This window comes from Aristolochia californica, unplaced genomic scaffold (genome assembly GCF_029961685.1).
Source record: "Aristolochia californica isolate CCGP_79_NKW_82.1479 unplaced genomic scaffold, dmAriCali1.0.hap1 SCAF_15, whole genome shotgun sequence".
Taxonomy (NCBI): domain Eukaryota; kingdom Viridiplantae; phylum Streptophyta; class Magnoliopsida; order Piperales; family Aristolochiaceae; genus Aristolochia; species Aristolochia californica.
Window position 1 is genome coordinate 21,099,316 of NW_027181826.1, and position 16,076 is coordinate 21,115,391.

General features: G+C 36.8%; 2 protein-coding genes across 4 annotated transcripts in view; both read right to left on the bottom strand.

Moving 5' to 3' along the window:
- The window catches only part of LOC137951545 (serine/threonine-protein kinase sid1-like), a 30,056-nt gene extending 18,763 nt beyond the window's left edge, over positions 1–11,293 (bottom strand). For 2 of the 3 annotated variants that reach the window (XM_068798274.1, XM_068798273.1), the window contains exons 1-5: positions 11,006–11,154; positions 10,728–10,859; positions 9,778–9,834; positions 5,060–5,087; positions 4,858–4,980 (exon numbers count right to left, since the gene is read on the bottom strand). In XM_068798274.1, the coding sequence (XP_068654375.1) occupies positions 4,858–4,980; positions 5,060–5,087; positions 9,778–9,834; positions 10,728–10,859; positions 11,006–11,121 (456 nt within the window). In that variant the 5' untranslated portion in view covers positions 11,122–11,154. Of the gene's footprint in view, positions 1–4,857; positions 4,981–5,059; positions 5,088–9,777; positions 9,835–10,727; positions 10,860–11,005; positions 11,155–11,190 lie in introns of those variants that run through there. The other variant, XM_068798275.1, reaches the window with a different exon arrangement.
- A 961-nt stretch (positions 11,294–12,254) lies between these two features.
- Positions 12,255–15,250, bottom strand: LOC137951479 (ADP,ATP carrier protein 1, mitochondrial-like). Its single transcript, XM_068798155.1, has 4 exons — positions 15,184–15,250; positions 13,468–13,974; positions 12,964–13,335; positions 12,255–12,873 (listed from the first exon to the last, which is right to left on the bottom strand). The coding sequence occupies exons 2-4, from the start codon at positions 13,951–13,953 to the stop codon at positions 12,574–12,576; spliced, it is 1,158 nt and encodes a 385-aa protein (XP_068654256.1). The 5' UTR covers positions 13,954–13,974; positions 15,184–15,250; the 3' UTR covers positions 12,255–12,573.
- Between the last annotated feature and the right edge of the window lie 826 nt (positions 15,251–16,076).

Sequence of the window (16,076 nt, forward strand, 5' to 3'; positions counted from 1 at the left end):
GTGAAGGTACTTTAGAGTAAATTTCTCATATTAAAGCCCTGTTAAATTTATTTGAACTCTCCTCTGGTCAAAAAGTAAGTTGGACCGAATCTTCAATTACTGGCTTTAATATTGATCCTGATGTGTTAAATTCCATGGCGCATTACTTGGGATGTAAAATTGCAATGCCTCCTTGTACATATCTAGGTCTGCCTTTGTCACCTACGCCTTCCAAAAGCTCTTGGCCTCCTGTTATTGAGCGTTTGGAGGCCGCCTGGTGGCTTGGAGAGGAAGATTTTTATCTAAGGTTGGTAAATTGGTTCTTATTAAGTCTTGTTTGCACGGTATTCCTTCTTATTTCCTCTCCCTATATCAATGTCCTGCTTCTGTCTGCCAAAGAATTGAACTGCTCAAAAGGAGATTCCTATGGGGAGGACCAAACGGCCAAAGAAAATATTGTCTTGTGAAATAGGCAGAGGTATGTAAATTAAAAACTCTTGGTGGACTCTGGATCTGTGATACAGCTACCACAAATTCTGGACTGTTACTTAAATGGATTTGGAAGTTTAACTTATATCCAGAATTGATTTGGAGGAAATTGGTTGCTGCTAAAGCAAATAAATTATTGGGTTGGTATGGGGGCAATGTTATAAGTTGTCCCATGTGTGGAAAAAAATTGTAATATTGTTACCTGCTTTCAAAATTGCAGTAAAATGTTACTCTAGCACGGGTTTTGTACCACGTTTTTGGACCGATTGGTGGACTGGCACTCACAACATCAACATCAGCCACAATTTGATCTCTAGCTTGGCAAGAAATATTGAAACATCTATCACAGACCAGCGAACTGATTTTGGAGGATGGGACTTAAATCTTCGAAGATCACTTTCAGACTCCGAGGCCTTGGCAGCATCCGACCTCATCACCATTCTCTCTTCGGTAACTCTAAAAAATGTGCCTGATACTCTTATTTGGACACCGTGCACAAAAGGTAATTTCTCAACTTCTTCTGCTTACAACTTCCTGAGTTGTCCCAACCTTCCACAAACCAAACATCCTGATGCCATTGCATGGACCTTGCATGCTCCCTCACATGCCAATTTTTTTATCTGGTCTGCATGTAGGAACAAAATTCTTACTTCAGATTCCCTAATCCGGAGAGGTACCCATGTCCCAGACCCCCTTTGCCCCTTCTGCCAAACTTCTTCAGAAACAACTACCCATATCCTTTTACATTGCAATTATGCCCATTCTGTGTGAACCAGCCTCCTTAACAAAATCCATCTCCAGTATTGTCTCTCTCAAAATCTCTCATCTACCATCCTCTCAGTTACAAATACCAGCCTCCCAAAGCTCAGAAAACTATTAATATCTTGATGTGTTGGGCATCTTGTTTGGGCATTATGGAAATAAAGGAATAATCGCAAATTTAATCTAAAATCTATTCCTGAAGATATATTGGTTGAAAAAATTATTGGTCAAGTCTCTGCGTGGATCCTTCTGTGTAAGGAATTCAAAAATCTACAAAGATCTAACTTTCATGAGAACTGGCGAACAATTGCTGGCATGTCTTATCCACCTCGTCCCCCGATTATGGCAATTTGGTCTCCTCCACCAATAGGCCATTATAAACTGAATTTTGATAGAAGTGCTCTTGGATGCCCAGGCCCAGCGGACTTTGGTGGTGTTGTTAATGACGAAAATGGTGTTCTTCTTTTTTCTTTTGTTGGGCCTATTGGAATTTCTGATTCAATTACTGCTGAATACCAGATTACTAAATGGACTACGGATCTTCAAAAGTCATCTTTCTGGGCCCCTTTGCATTGAAGGAGATTCAAAAATCGTCATCAATTGGTGCGCAAAGATAGAACGTCCTCCCTGGCAGCATTGGAACATATTCTATGATATATGTAATTAAACTTCTGCTTTAAATTGTAGATGGAATTATATTCCTAGATCAGCTAATCATTTAGCTGATGTACAGGCTAAATTAGGCGTCTCACTCTAACAACTAATTGTGGAGATAGGGCCTTGGTTAGCAAAGTATTGTAATCTTCTTCATCTTTTTTAATAACTTATACAACTTCATTCAAAAAAAAAAAAAAAAAGGTTGTGGTATTCAGAATATGACTTCTTTGAAAAGATTTCAGACAAACTAGATGGTGAGAATCACAAATTTCTAGTTTCTTTAAGGAAGGAACAGAGAAACCAAGCTACTTGTCTCAATGAAGAGCATAAATTTGAGTTAATGTAAATTCAATAGATATTTTTGTTGCAATAATGATATACTCTAGAGTTAATGAGTTGCTTGTGATTAGCTGGGTAGAAAGGGTTTCATCGCTATGGATACTAAATGTAAATTCTGCCATTAAGAAGATAAAACAAATGAACAAACCCTCCTGCAATGTATGTCGTTAACTCTCTTCTCAGAAGATTTAGTATTAGTCAGTATGCCTGTCACTTTCTATGAACCCATGTCCAGCACAATTAGCCTGCCCTTTCCAAAATAGGACTGCTCCTTTGGAGATTTACCATGGCTGCTATCCCTTGAAGCTTATGGACAAAAGGCAACGGTTGCACTTTCTCATCAAAATCCACCAGCCATGGGGAAGTTATTGGGAAAACGGTGCACTTAATCCTTAAATTTTGATGAGTTCCCAAGAGCAGTAATAAAGGAGAACTGGAGAACTATTGCTAGCAGTGAAATTTCACAAACCAGAGATTGTTATGAACTGGTCACTGCCTAATTTTGAAGATTAATTTTGAAGGACTGCACGTTTTTTAAATTAATTAGAGACCATGAGGTCAAAACACTTTTATCCTACTCTAGCCTATTGGTGACTCGGACGCTACCACAGCAGAAGTACATGAATCCTTCATGGGCTTCATCTACTTGCAGCACTGCAGTTATCTGGTAATTGCAGAGGAAGATTCAAAAGAGGTAATTTCTTGGGCTAGTAGGACTCTCGACTACCCATGGAGATACTATCAAGAGTTAATTTGCATATTTTACACAATTTGATCACTCACGATAGAGTGGGCAATGTGATGTTCAGCCAATGGTGCTGCAGACCAGCTTGCAAAGGATAGAAATAATTGCAACACCAAGTTGTAAATTCCTTTATGTAAACTCCATATAATTTCAGCTCCCTGCTTCTTTTTCTCTTAATAAAGTTTCCATCCTTTTCAGAAAAAGATGGAACAGAGGGGAGGAAGCACCGCCACCCAATTCTAGAAGGGGCAGGAAGCCCCAAAAGCAAGATGCTGCTGGGGATCCCCATCCTCAGCTAGCTGATCAGAAACACTATCAGCTGATCTAACACCACAGTTCCATCAGATAGTCCATGAAGAATAAAGATCATAATTTTCTTCAAAAATAAAAATAAACTGCCATGGTTGAGAAAACTAAAGTTTACGTATAGCAGATTTAAGATAGAAGAGAGCTTCATTTATTCATTTTAGTTGTAATTTTTGTTTTCATTTTATCTTTTTTTTCCCACCATTTTTAGTGAGATCCTATCTTGGGGCTACTTTAGGGTCACTTAGGCTTCTTTTCATAATAACTAGGCTGTTAATACTAGTTATTTTAATGTTTTAATCTGCTGTCGCATTTCAGAGTTAGTTGCTATAAAAACCATAAGACTATTTGTACCAAATCAATTGATTAATGAGAAGTATAGAAACTTGCTTTGGCATTGCTTTTGAAGCTCACAGGAAGCATTTTTCAAATCAAGTTGCAATGCCTTCTCTTCTCTCTTAATGTTCCTTGTCTTGTTTTGATCTTACTCAATCTTCTTGCTCCAATTTTTTCTCTAATAGTTTCCAAAGTAACTGCAGTATTACCTTAGCTTGACACAGCACTTAAGCAGAAGGAATTATTGTATTCTGACACTGTATCTAAGTACTGTAGCACAACCTCAAAATTGTAGGGATTATATTTCTCTTTTTTTTTTTAAAATAGTGCTGAGTTATATTAAAAGGCTCAAAAGAGCAAAATTACAAGGAAAGGTTTATATTTTCACTTTTAAACCTACTTCCCTAACTTAAACATTTTTTTTCTCTTTAACTACTTTTTCTTGCTCTTTCTTCTTTAGACCTAAATTCTATTGGTTAGGTGGTTTAAAGTAAAGCAGGACAGACATGGGAATTGTAATTTCCTATCCTCTTCCCTATGATCAGTAAGCACTTATCAAGTCAAAAGAACCCTCCAGTCAATCATATGTATGAAAAATACCTCATACAAGCATTTTCTTTTTTTTTGAAACGGTGATGATATTATTTCAAAAGAGAAAGAAAATACATCAAGGGAGGTCTCCCCTTACAACAAGAGATTGAAGGGAGGGACCCAATTTAGCATTAGATTCAGCAGCCGTATTGGCTGATCTAAGTACATGAGACCAAGAACAGGAAATAGAGGAGGCAATATCCATAATATCAAGAAAATGCTGCCAATGACGCCACGGACGGAAGGAGGCAGTGGAGCACCATTCAATGATGACCTTCAAGTCCCCTTCCACAATATGCGGACTGCTGAAGTGATTCTGAAATATGCGGTGGCTCATACAAACATTTTCTTCTTCTCTATTATCTCATTATATGTGCTAGCAGCTATGTAATTTAGTTATTATGATCGAAGTTATTTCTCTCATGAATCTAGCATGGAACAAACTTTATTCATGCCTAAACTTATTCTGGTAACCACTTGTTTTTATTCTGATTTTAGACCTTGCTAGACCTTTTAAAATTGAACTCCCTTACTGTTGTTTATCACGAGACCTATACAATGATAAAAATTTCTGCATATTTCTTCTCCTATTGGTAACACAGAAAACTCTTCTGAAGGCTACATGAAGCGATTGAAATGATGCAGAAACCTACCAGATCAGCCACAGAACCACCAGCCATGTATTCCATTACTATTGACAGCTTGGTCTGGTGAAGATAGGAACCATAATACTCCGTAATATATGGAGATCGGCATTGGGACAGAACAGAAATTTCCTGAGAGCAAGAAAAGAATGTAAGATAACCATCCACAAGTACAGGATGACAGGGTTTGCAGGTTAAACTACTCAAATACCTTCTGAATATCCTCAATTTCATCTTCACTGTAACAACAAAAGCAAACCATGTGTCAGAAATCACTTTTGATGTAGATGTAAAAGACAAGTTCAAAATACTAAGTGAAGAAGGCTCATAAGGATGCATTAACATGTCCATCAACAATTAGGGATGTACTAAGGAATGCCAACTTCATCGAAATATTTTCTTGACCATATACACTCCAGACCCAAATCCTTGATATTCTAAAGTATCCTAAGAAAAAAGGTATTGGTAATTTAGATTTGATTTTCTTACATCAACATACCACAAAACAACTAAAAATTTACAAAAGCATTTATGCAGTAATGATATGGCTGGACACTTTGTGGTGGTTAGAAACAATAAAGATGCAGTTAGTGTTGTTTGTTCGTATTGGAGGGATTGAGTATTTATTTTCCTAATGTAAAACCCTGACATAGGACTCTCACCAGATTATTCAATGATCTATTTGCAAAAGAAAAAAGGGAGTGACTGAAGGAAACGATGTGGAAAGAAAAATGTTGACATTGTGTAACATTAGATGGAAGGATGAACCAATAGATTGCTAAGGCCTAAGGAGACTGGGCAGAAGAATGAGTTTGTCAATTGATCTGAGAGCAAAGAAACTATTCTAATTAAAGTTCCTCCAAAGAAAAGAAAAATACAAACGAAGAGAGCATCTATCTGGAAAAAACACCAGGAAGATAATCTTTACAGTGGGTGCAAAGGTAGGTTGAGAATGGACCAAAATTCAAATGTTTACGGGCATAGCAGTTAAATGTAAATGAAAAATGAAACAGAGAAACAGTGCAATTAGTATGATAACAGTAAAGAGACATGCTCCCTGCATGATCTGTCAACTTCCTCGGTCATTGCAAGAAGAAAGTGAATGACCGTCTGAACATAATTATGTGATATTAGCTAGTGTACCAAGTGTTGCAATAGACAGAGAGAAGCTTCAATGAAAAATCTAATTTATGTTCCGGTGCCAACAAGATGATCCAGAGACCAAACACTAAGCCTAACAGTGACCATACTTGGTTATTGGTCACCTAACAGGATCTCTAATCAAATCAGAATTTCCATATTTTCAGGTCTTCCAACATCTGGACAAGCTCTTAGCCCTAATTGCCAAGCAATCAAAATCTTCCTCCTATCCACCGTGTATTTCTACCAGTGACCAGTCCTTACTCCCTATCTACTCACACTTCTTATTACATACTTCTTTCCTGTGACAATTTCTTATTCCACTCAATCAAGCAACACAACAATCGCTGTCAACAGTAAATTCACTGTGACTCCTAGGCTCCTATATTTATCACGTGACCACAATTTCTCAGAAGAACTTGAGTCTGTTCAGCAAATATTTAGTCCTGAGACTTCAAAAATTTTTATCCTCCATCAATAATGGCAATGACTCTACAGTGAGTCTTCTCATGCTTTGCCATTCATTCCTGGCGAGAACATCAAATGCTTAAGGTACAAGAAACAGTATTGATACATATCCAATTAAAACCATTTCTTAATTGTCATAGTAAAATAAATTGCGCGTTCCTCTACATTAGTCATGTCTTAACAGAACTGCCAGACTTCCAAAAGGAGCTCTTTAATGTTAAGCATATTCTCTCCCTTCTGTGGAATGCATATGGTGATGTCAACAACACTTCTGTGTTATCATCAACAGGCAGTAAATCTGTGGATGATAATTCCCAGTTCAGTATGTAATTGCATGTTGTTGAAATTAAACAGACAGCATAAGCAAGTTTAGTACCCATGATGATGACATTGCGAACAACAACCTCACAAGCTTCTTCAGGAATGTATATATTTCATAGATCAACCAAGCCTGGTTTTAGACTTGGTCCACAAAGTCAAAGCATTTTTACCGGAAGCACCAGTGTCTGGAAAACAGACCCATTGGTTGTCCTTGCACTAGCCATTCACAAGCATGCCAGCCCAGGAAATCTCTTCATTGAAGACTATAAGGGTGATAGGAGTTTCCAATAAAAAGCCATACTGCACATGTTCAAGAAGTTCCACAACATATCAGTCATAACCAAAATTATTTGCACTTCATTATATGCCATTTGTAGACTTTTGAGGGTCAGGAACTGGTTGGCCAATGTTGAAATTAAGTTGAATAAGCCCATACCTCTCTATTCTAATAATCAGGCAACAGTTCATATTACAAAGACAAAGCATATAGAAGTGGATTGCGTTTTGCCAGAGGGAAACTTTAGTCTAGAGAAATTACTACATATTCTCCTACTAGAGGTCAACTGGCTGGCAACTTCTGCAAGTCTCTCAGCAACTGCATGATCCATGAGCTTTTAGGCACAGCTGTAGATGGTTTACCTAAAGCATATTGCACAATATATACCAGATTTTAAGAAGGCAGATACTTGCGGTCTTTGTATCAGCCAGTACAAGATTTTCATTGGTCATCCTTCGGCCTATCTTCTGATTTTTTATATCCTTTATTAGAGCAAGACCTCTTAAATCTAGGTGATGGAAGGCATATTTTAAAAGAGGACAATTATTTGTAAAAACATACAGTGTCGAAAACATAGAAGGCAGTAATGCTAGTATATGCTACTGTGCTTTATTTATTTGTTTTGAATGGATAGTTGAACGGCGATGCCCTGCCTCTGTTTGCCAAAGAATTGAACTGCTCAAAAGAAGATTCCTGTGGGGAGGATCAAACGGCGAAAGGAAATACTCTCTGGTGAAATGGGTTGAGGTATGTAAATCAAAAACCCTTGGTGGGCTCGGGATCCATGATACTGTCATTACAAATTCAACATTGTTACTTAAATGGATTTGGAAGTTTAACTTATTTCTTGAATTAATTTGGAGGAAATTGGTTGTTGCAAAAGCAAATAAACTATTGGGTTGGTGGACTAAGGGTGGGCGATGTAATAGGTTGTCTCCTATGTGGAAAAAAATTGTAATATTATTACCTACTTTCAAGTTTGCTGTAAAATGTTACTTTGGCACGGGTTTTGTGACAAGATTTTGGACCGATTGGTGGACCGGCACACACAACATCAACACCAGCCACAACTTGATTTCAAACCAGGCAAGAAATATCAGAGCATCTATTTCGGACCAGCAAACTGATTCAGGAGGATGGAACATAAATCTCTGAAGATCACTTTCTAATTCTGAGGCCTTGGTAGCTTCTGACCTCATTACCATTCTCTCTTCAGAAAGTCTAAAAAACTCGCCAGATACTCTTATTTTGATGCCGAGCACGAAAGGTAATTTCTCAACTTCCATTGCTTACTGCTTCCTGAGCTATCCCAACCCTCCACAAATCAAACATCCTGCTGCCATCACATGGACTTTGCATGCTCCCCCACATGTTAAATTTTTTATTCGGACCGCATGTTGGAACAAAATCTTTACATCAAATTCTCTAATCCGAAGCGGTGCCCATGTCCTAGACCCTCTTTGCCCCTTTTGCCAAACTTCTCCAGAAACAACCACCCATATCCTTCTACATTGCGAGTATGCTCATTTTGTGTGGACCAATCTCCTTAACAAAATTGGTCTCTAGTACTGTTCCTCTCAAAATCTCTCTTCTACCATCCTCTCAATCACAAATACTAACCTCCCAAAACTCGAAAAATTATTAATATCATGTTGTGTGGAGCATCTCATTTGGGCATTATAGAAAGAAAGGAATAGTCGAAAATTCAATCTAAAATCAATTCCTGGAGAAAAATTGGTTAAGGACAAGTTACTGCGTGGATCTTACTGCGTAAGGAATTCAGAAATCTTCGAGGATCAAACTTTCGTGAGAACTGGTGAATAATTGTTGGCAAGTCTTATCCAGCTCACCCCCCGAGCATGGCGATTTGGTCTCCTCCCCCTATAGGCCACTATAAATTGAACTTCGATGGAAGCGTGTTTGGATGTCCGGGTCCAACAGGTTTTGGTGGTGTTGTTCATGATGAAAATGGTGTTCTTTTTTTTTTTCTATGCTGGGCCAATCGGAATTTCGGACTCAACTATTGCTGAATTATCCAGATTATTTAATGGACTTCAGATCTTCAATAGTCGCCTTTCTGGGGCCCTCTGTATTGAAGGTGATTCAAAAATTGTCATAAACTGGTGCGCAAAGATTGAACGTCCTCCTTGGTGGCATTGGAATATGTTCTATGATATATGTATTTTAACTTTTGTTTTAAATTGTAAATGGAATTACATTCCTGGATCTGCTAATCATTTAGCTGATGCTCAGGCTAAATTAGTCATCTCTCTCCAACACCTTGTTGTGGAGGGAGGCCCTGTTTAGCAAGGTATTGTAATCTTCATCTTTTTATATAGCTTATACATCTTCTTTCAAAAAAAAAATGGTTAGTAGAACTTACATAAAGACCATGTAAATAATATAGAAGTTGGAAAGCTGCCTACAAATACAACCTACTCTCAAGATACAAACCGACTCTTAAACAGGATTAGATAGTGGTCCAACATGACCAAATGAACACAAAAAACATACAATTGTTTCTACATCTAGCTTAAATTATCCCCTCATTTTGCATCCGACCCTATATAACGAACAAATCTATCTTAAAGAAAAAAGAAGAAACAAGAAGGATCACATTCTGTTCATATTCTGACCAAGAATTGGTAAACCACAAACAAAGAAGAGGTGATCAATCAACCTAGAAGGTAAGAAAAAAAGAAGATGTTGCTTGAGATACTCACGCTTCTTCTAGATCGATTACTTTTATAGCAACTTCTCTGTTCAACTCCTTATCAAACCTGAAAAAATAAATAAATGTCAAAATTTAGAAAAAGGAAAGTAAGTGAAAATATCAAGATGCTAACCAAGTCATATATAAGCAACAAAAGAAAAAGAAAATAACTTTGACAGGATTAGTCTTCTAAGCAAAGCTACCAAAAATAAATAAACAGAATGTCTTTTTAATAAAATAAGAATAAAATTTTATTAAGGAAGGAGGGAAAATATAGAGACCCAGAAAGAAGCCATATGCACAAGGGAAAAACATATCCTACTAGAGTAATAGATTTGTAGAGATTAGTTGCTTCCAACAAGAAGATGCTGTAGGAAAAACACATCCACCACAATCATGTCAGGTAAATGGCAGAACTCATGCCTACAAGAGGGAATGAGCGAATTTCTTGAATCTACGAGCTCAAAAAAAAATCTCGTAAGTCAAGAAAAGAGGAAGTAGCAGATAAGTTTATAATTTTCTTCAGAACAACAAAGAAGCAGCCTGCTCACTGGAACCATGTCAGCTACACCACCTCCTCACAGGAAAACACAATAAATAAAATGTATATACCTCATAATCTAGTTAAATCAGCTGGCAACCAATCTCCTTCATACGAATATCCATAATTTATACTGAAACAAATTCCTTTTGCAATATACTCTTACAGATAAAACAATGTCCATAACTTCATAACAAACCAAACAGCGCAAGTTGTTTCTTTCAATAGAAGGCAATAAATCATGGTGGCATTGGTGGTGTTCGCTATTTTCTTCAGAAAGATTATAATTGGATTCGTATTGAATTTGGAGCAGAAAATGTCCGGACAAAGGATAGTAAATTCGTTCACAATGTAGATCTTAGAAACACGGATTGATAAAACTATAAAGAAGGAGAAACGTGTCCAATAGAACCACTTACCCTTTGAAGACGTCGCCAAAGGACCCTCTCCCAATCGGCTCCAGAGAGCTGAAGCGGCCTTGGGCTTCAATGGCAGCTACTATGGAGGAAAAATCAGACATTTTGACGACCCAATGCGCCTCGCACCACAAACTGTTTCTCATAAAAATCCGATAGCAAAAAAAGATATATAAAATCATCTAAGGGGAAACTGTAGGCCATCGCTGTCATCCTTTGTTGACAATTGAAATAAAACAAGAACGATAAAACCAAATTAAAAGCCTCGATTGAGTGCCTACAAATGTATAATGCAGGTTTTGACTTGGAGTGTAAGGAATGAGACAGTGGATTTGGAAGAGAAGCTCTCAGGTAGGTGCAACAACAAAGGAAGACATTGTTGAAAATCGAGAACCATGACTCGTGAAAGTTGATTCCAGTGAAAAATCAATTGATATTGTACTAGGGAAAATTATGCGGGACTTACAGAGACGAGAGTTTGGAGAGAACCAATCGAGATGCTTTCAAGGGTTAGAGGCACGGACGAGTATCATCTCCCTCTTCCCTCGTGTCCGTGTAGAGGAAGCGAAAACTAATGTCTTCACTGGAGTTGTCCAATGCCCATACTCCACGATCAGACGCGTCTCATTGTAAGACAGGAGCTTTCGACAGGCCAATTCCAGGGGAGGCAGAGAATCGGGTTTGGGTCAAAGAATAAGCTCAAACGAGTCAGACCTGTGGTTCACTTTTCGGCTTTACACAGCCAAAGCCTAAAAGCAAATAGAAAAATAAAATTAAAATTAAAAGGTTCATCAAATACCAGGGGTAAAAAATAGAGAAAATTAATAAAATAAAAAAATATTATTATACTTTATATAAATTTTATAAAATAAATAAATTTTAAAAAGTTGTTGGGATAAATAAAAAATAGAGAATATTACTTAAAAAGAAAAATACTGATTTTGATACTTTTTATGTAGTTATTTTAATTTAAAATATTTTAATCAATTTCATTATAGGTAAAAATATATGGATAGAAAAAATATTTGGTTATTTAAAAGATATCTAAAAATTACTAATATAAATATAAATATGTGAAATATTTAAATATTTGGTATATTTTTGTTATATTTTAAACCTAATAAAAGTAAAACAGTTATTCTTGATGAAGTGATACTTGGAACATTATTTCTCTCACTTTATATTTTTTAAACATGTATTTTTAAAAATAAATACAAGGATATAATATGTTTAAAGTAAAAAAAAAAAAAAAAAAAGGTAGAAGATGATTAAAATGGTTTATAGATTCAATAATATAAATTGTAGGTGTGTAAAATAATATAATGTTTCATTGAAAATAATTGTTCAATCCTATTGAAAGAGTATTCGAGTGAAAAATAAAATGGATAATAAAATTAAATATTCACTATGGTTAAGAAAAACCTAAAATAACATATTAAAAATTAAATTAACTAAAATAAACGCACCAGATATTCCTCAAGGCAGTTGCTGTCTGCCCAAAGGCAAGAGGCAAAAATAAGTACACCTCTGTTTGCACAAATACTCAATAGTCATATATGAATTTTGTAATATAATCTTTTATACTCGGTTTGATATACTACGCAACCTTCTCTTCAAACTATGTTTCAGATTCATCACTACACCCACTATTGACCGAACAAATCCTACCACTATGCCTCCCCTTCAAGAATTAGGAAAACAAACACAACAAAACGTCATGTATCATCTTTGTCACAAACTCCAAAAAAAAAAGCTACAAACACAGCTCAATTATTAGAAGCAAAAGACGCAAAACTAAAAGAGTAATTGCCTTTAATTTATCATCATCATCATCATCCTAATCATCATCTTAGCCACCTCCACCGGAGCCATACTTCTTACCGAGGACGATCAGCTGCAACTTATCGTAACCAGCCAAGACACCAGCACCTGCAACAGCACGAAGAATGTTTGCACCGGCACCCTTGAAAAGGGACTTGGCACCTTCATTCTTCAGAATCTGGGAGAAAGCATCCAAGGAGCTTTTGTACTTCACAGCTTCACCAGAAGTCATCATCATCCTTCTTCGAACAGTATCAATTGGGTAGGAAGCCAACCCAGCACCGATTGTGATCCCCCAACCCAGTAAGAAACTTGCGAAGAAACTATCCTGCAGATGCCACCACAAAAAAAGAATACTTGTTAGCAAGTGTTTTAGGCACATATCAATTGTTTATTGTCCAAGGCACGTTCAACTGACCTGTATGTCGCCAACCAGAACCACAGGCTTAAGGGAATCATACATTCCAAAGTAGAGTCCACGGTAGACAATAATTCCCACACAGGAGATGTTAAATCCACGATAAAGACCAGCAATGCCATCTGATTTAAGCGTCTTCTTGTAGACATCTATAAGACCGTTGAACTGCCTCTCACCTCCCTTCTTGGAAGCCTTGGCATCATTGGCTAGACGGGTTCGAGCATAATCAAGTGAATAGACAAAAAGAAGGGAAGAAGCACCAGCACATCCTCCCGATGCCAAGTTACCAGCAAACCATTTCCAATATCCATCTCTATCTTTCTTGAAATTGAAGAGTCTCTTGAAATAATCCTTAAAGGCAAAGTTAAGGGCCTAGCATGCACAAGTTAAACCCAAATCAAACTTGTGTGAAAGAACAGAAGAGGACAAGTAGCATAATATTTTTCTGAAACAACATCTCTACGGCAAGGAGCTAAATATAATTGCATTACATCCATTACTAACCTGCGTGGGGAAGTAACGGATAACATTGGCAGTATTTCCCCTCCACAAAGATACAAAACCCTCATCCTTGATTGTTCTTGCAAAGCAATCACTAATGCCCTTGTAGGGTTCAGAGAGCCTGCCAGCTTTTATCATTTCATCCTGATTCTGGATCAAGAGCTTCACCCGCTCAATTGGTGCAGCTGCTGTTTTTGAGACAGCAGCAGAAACACCTCCCATAAGAAAATCAATAAGGAAAGCCTTAGCACCTTTTTCAGAAGGTGCTTGGACAAACAGTGGAGATGAAGGTGAGACAAAAGGCATGCCAAGTGGCCCATTAGCTTCATGAATCACGGAGGTTTGGAGGCCTCCATTCATGTATTGAGCACCAGAGAAGTTGCGGAGGCCCACATTTCTAGCATGCAGGTTAGGAGACAATCTTGAGAAAAGATGAGACTGAGCGTGTATCTTCTCATAAACAGATGGACTGTATGATCCATCTGCCATTTTGATAATGACTGCGGTGACCTGCATCAAAATAACTACAGTTTTTAACTATTGAACTAGATCATTACTTGCAAATCAGAAGAAACACTCCTGGAAGTGATGTCTTTTGAGATACAAAGCCACAAACTGCAACATAAAATTAATATACAGATAAACACAGTTGCTTCTGATCCTAAAGAAATGAGAAGATACTCATTTATGAATCAAAAAAGCTTCAACAAGGACCTGAAAATACTCATCACCAGAAATACTTCAACAAGACAATTCTTTACAGACAAAATTGTATAGCACATTAAACAAATGAAAACAAAAACTAAAAAAGAAAGTGTAGCATACATTAGTTCAAGTTAAAATCATTTCAACTTAAATAATTGACATAAAAATGAAAATTTTCACCAGTGTAAGCATGCAAGTGACACTCAGAACACTCTCTGCCAAGGGCAGCACAAGTCAGGATCAACTATTACAGAAGACGATATGATCAATATAACCATGACACCAAATAAGATAGAGAATAGATAAATTGAATTCATGAGCCGGCCAAACTTCACAAAAGCCGTCTATTACACAATAGCATTCCAAAGTTCATCATCAACAGGGGTACATGGTCAAATTAAGTAAAAAACTTTTCTCTGGTCGCTAAAAGTCACTGATATAGGATGTTCTATTTCAGTCATAGTACGTTTCATCAATAATGTGAGTTATATTTTCCAATCAACTTTTATAACCAACTGTACAACTAAGCTACATATACAAAAGACAGTGTCATCAGCCGTTCAATGAGTTTAAGCAAGCATAAAGAAATTTATTACCCCTTACTTATTCGACTGTAGCTGGAAAGGCCTCAGGTCTCTTAACCATGATTGATTAGCCTAATCTTAAGAATCAACTCAAACCAAATCATCATACAACGGATGCAACAAGAATCTATCGATCGGATCTATAAAAACCATTACCACAGTTACGTACTAACTTAAAAAGTCGATAGATCTAACAAACAATATACACTCCACTCGATCACCACAGACAAACATGACACAAAAAAGTCAAGGCAAATAAAGCACACCTTCAATTAGATCTAACAGACGAAATAGTAGAGCCCCAATTCGCAAACAAAATCTAAAAGAAATGAAACGTCATTTGAGCAGTAACCAAAACCCTCGAAGCAGGAAACCAGTACAAAGCAGATAGAACACAATAAAATGAAAATAAGCGAAATGGAATTCAAACCTTCGAAAAGGTCGCCAAGAAATTGATCTCACTTCTCCTGGGCTTCTAGGGAGGAGAAAAATAATCGACGAGGGTTTTATAGCAGATGCATTCAAGATGTAACCCTATGTCACATTTTTACGATGTTACCCTTCACTTCTAGATGAATGACTTTTGATATCCTGGGTTTTTTTGTCCCAATTCTAGGCTCTAAAATCCACCTTAGCCCATTTGTAGCAGGTATTGATGGGTTTTTACATGACTCTCATTGCAATAAATCTCACAAAACTATAATTAATATTGTAGAGTCTAACAGGAGTGTCATGGGAAGAAACTTACAAAAATGTCTCGATTAACAACAGTCTTCTATTCATGTTTACTTATTTAATAATTCTGGGACTTATCTCTAAGAATTAGATTTTGGGTGTAACTCAGACATAGACAGTTTAATTTTAATCTGATTTCACTTAAATTTTCTATTATAAATAGAGACTCATATACTAAGTTATGATCAAATCAATGAATTATTATTATTTTTTAAAAAATTAACATAGTAACAGAGCATGTTCTGTAAGTTAACTCAGTTAACTCACAAAGACAATGGAGCCTAATTTTGGTGAGATATTAATTTTTAGTTTTTTTTAGTCTTTGATTTGTGTCCCGAAAATAATCGCTAGAAATTTTCTTTCTATTAGTCAAATATGTAAACCTGACGAGATATCCTCCTTCCCGGTGAACTCCTCTACTTGGGCTTAGTTTACTTCTTGAAATACCCACATTTGGGAATCAATTTGCCAAAGGCTGAATTTTAAAATTCAGTGGTTCTACCATTGGTTTTATTATGTTCATGGCCTGAAGTTACCTATCCAAGCTACTCCCCAACAAAGGTATTTGCTTGATCCATAAAGTTTTAG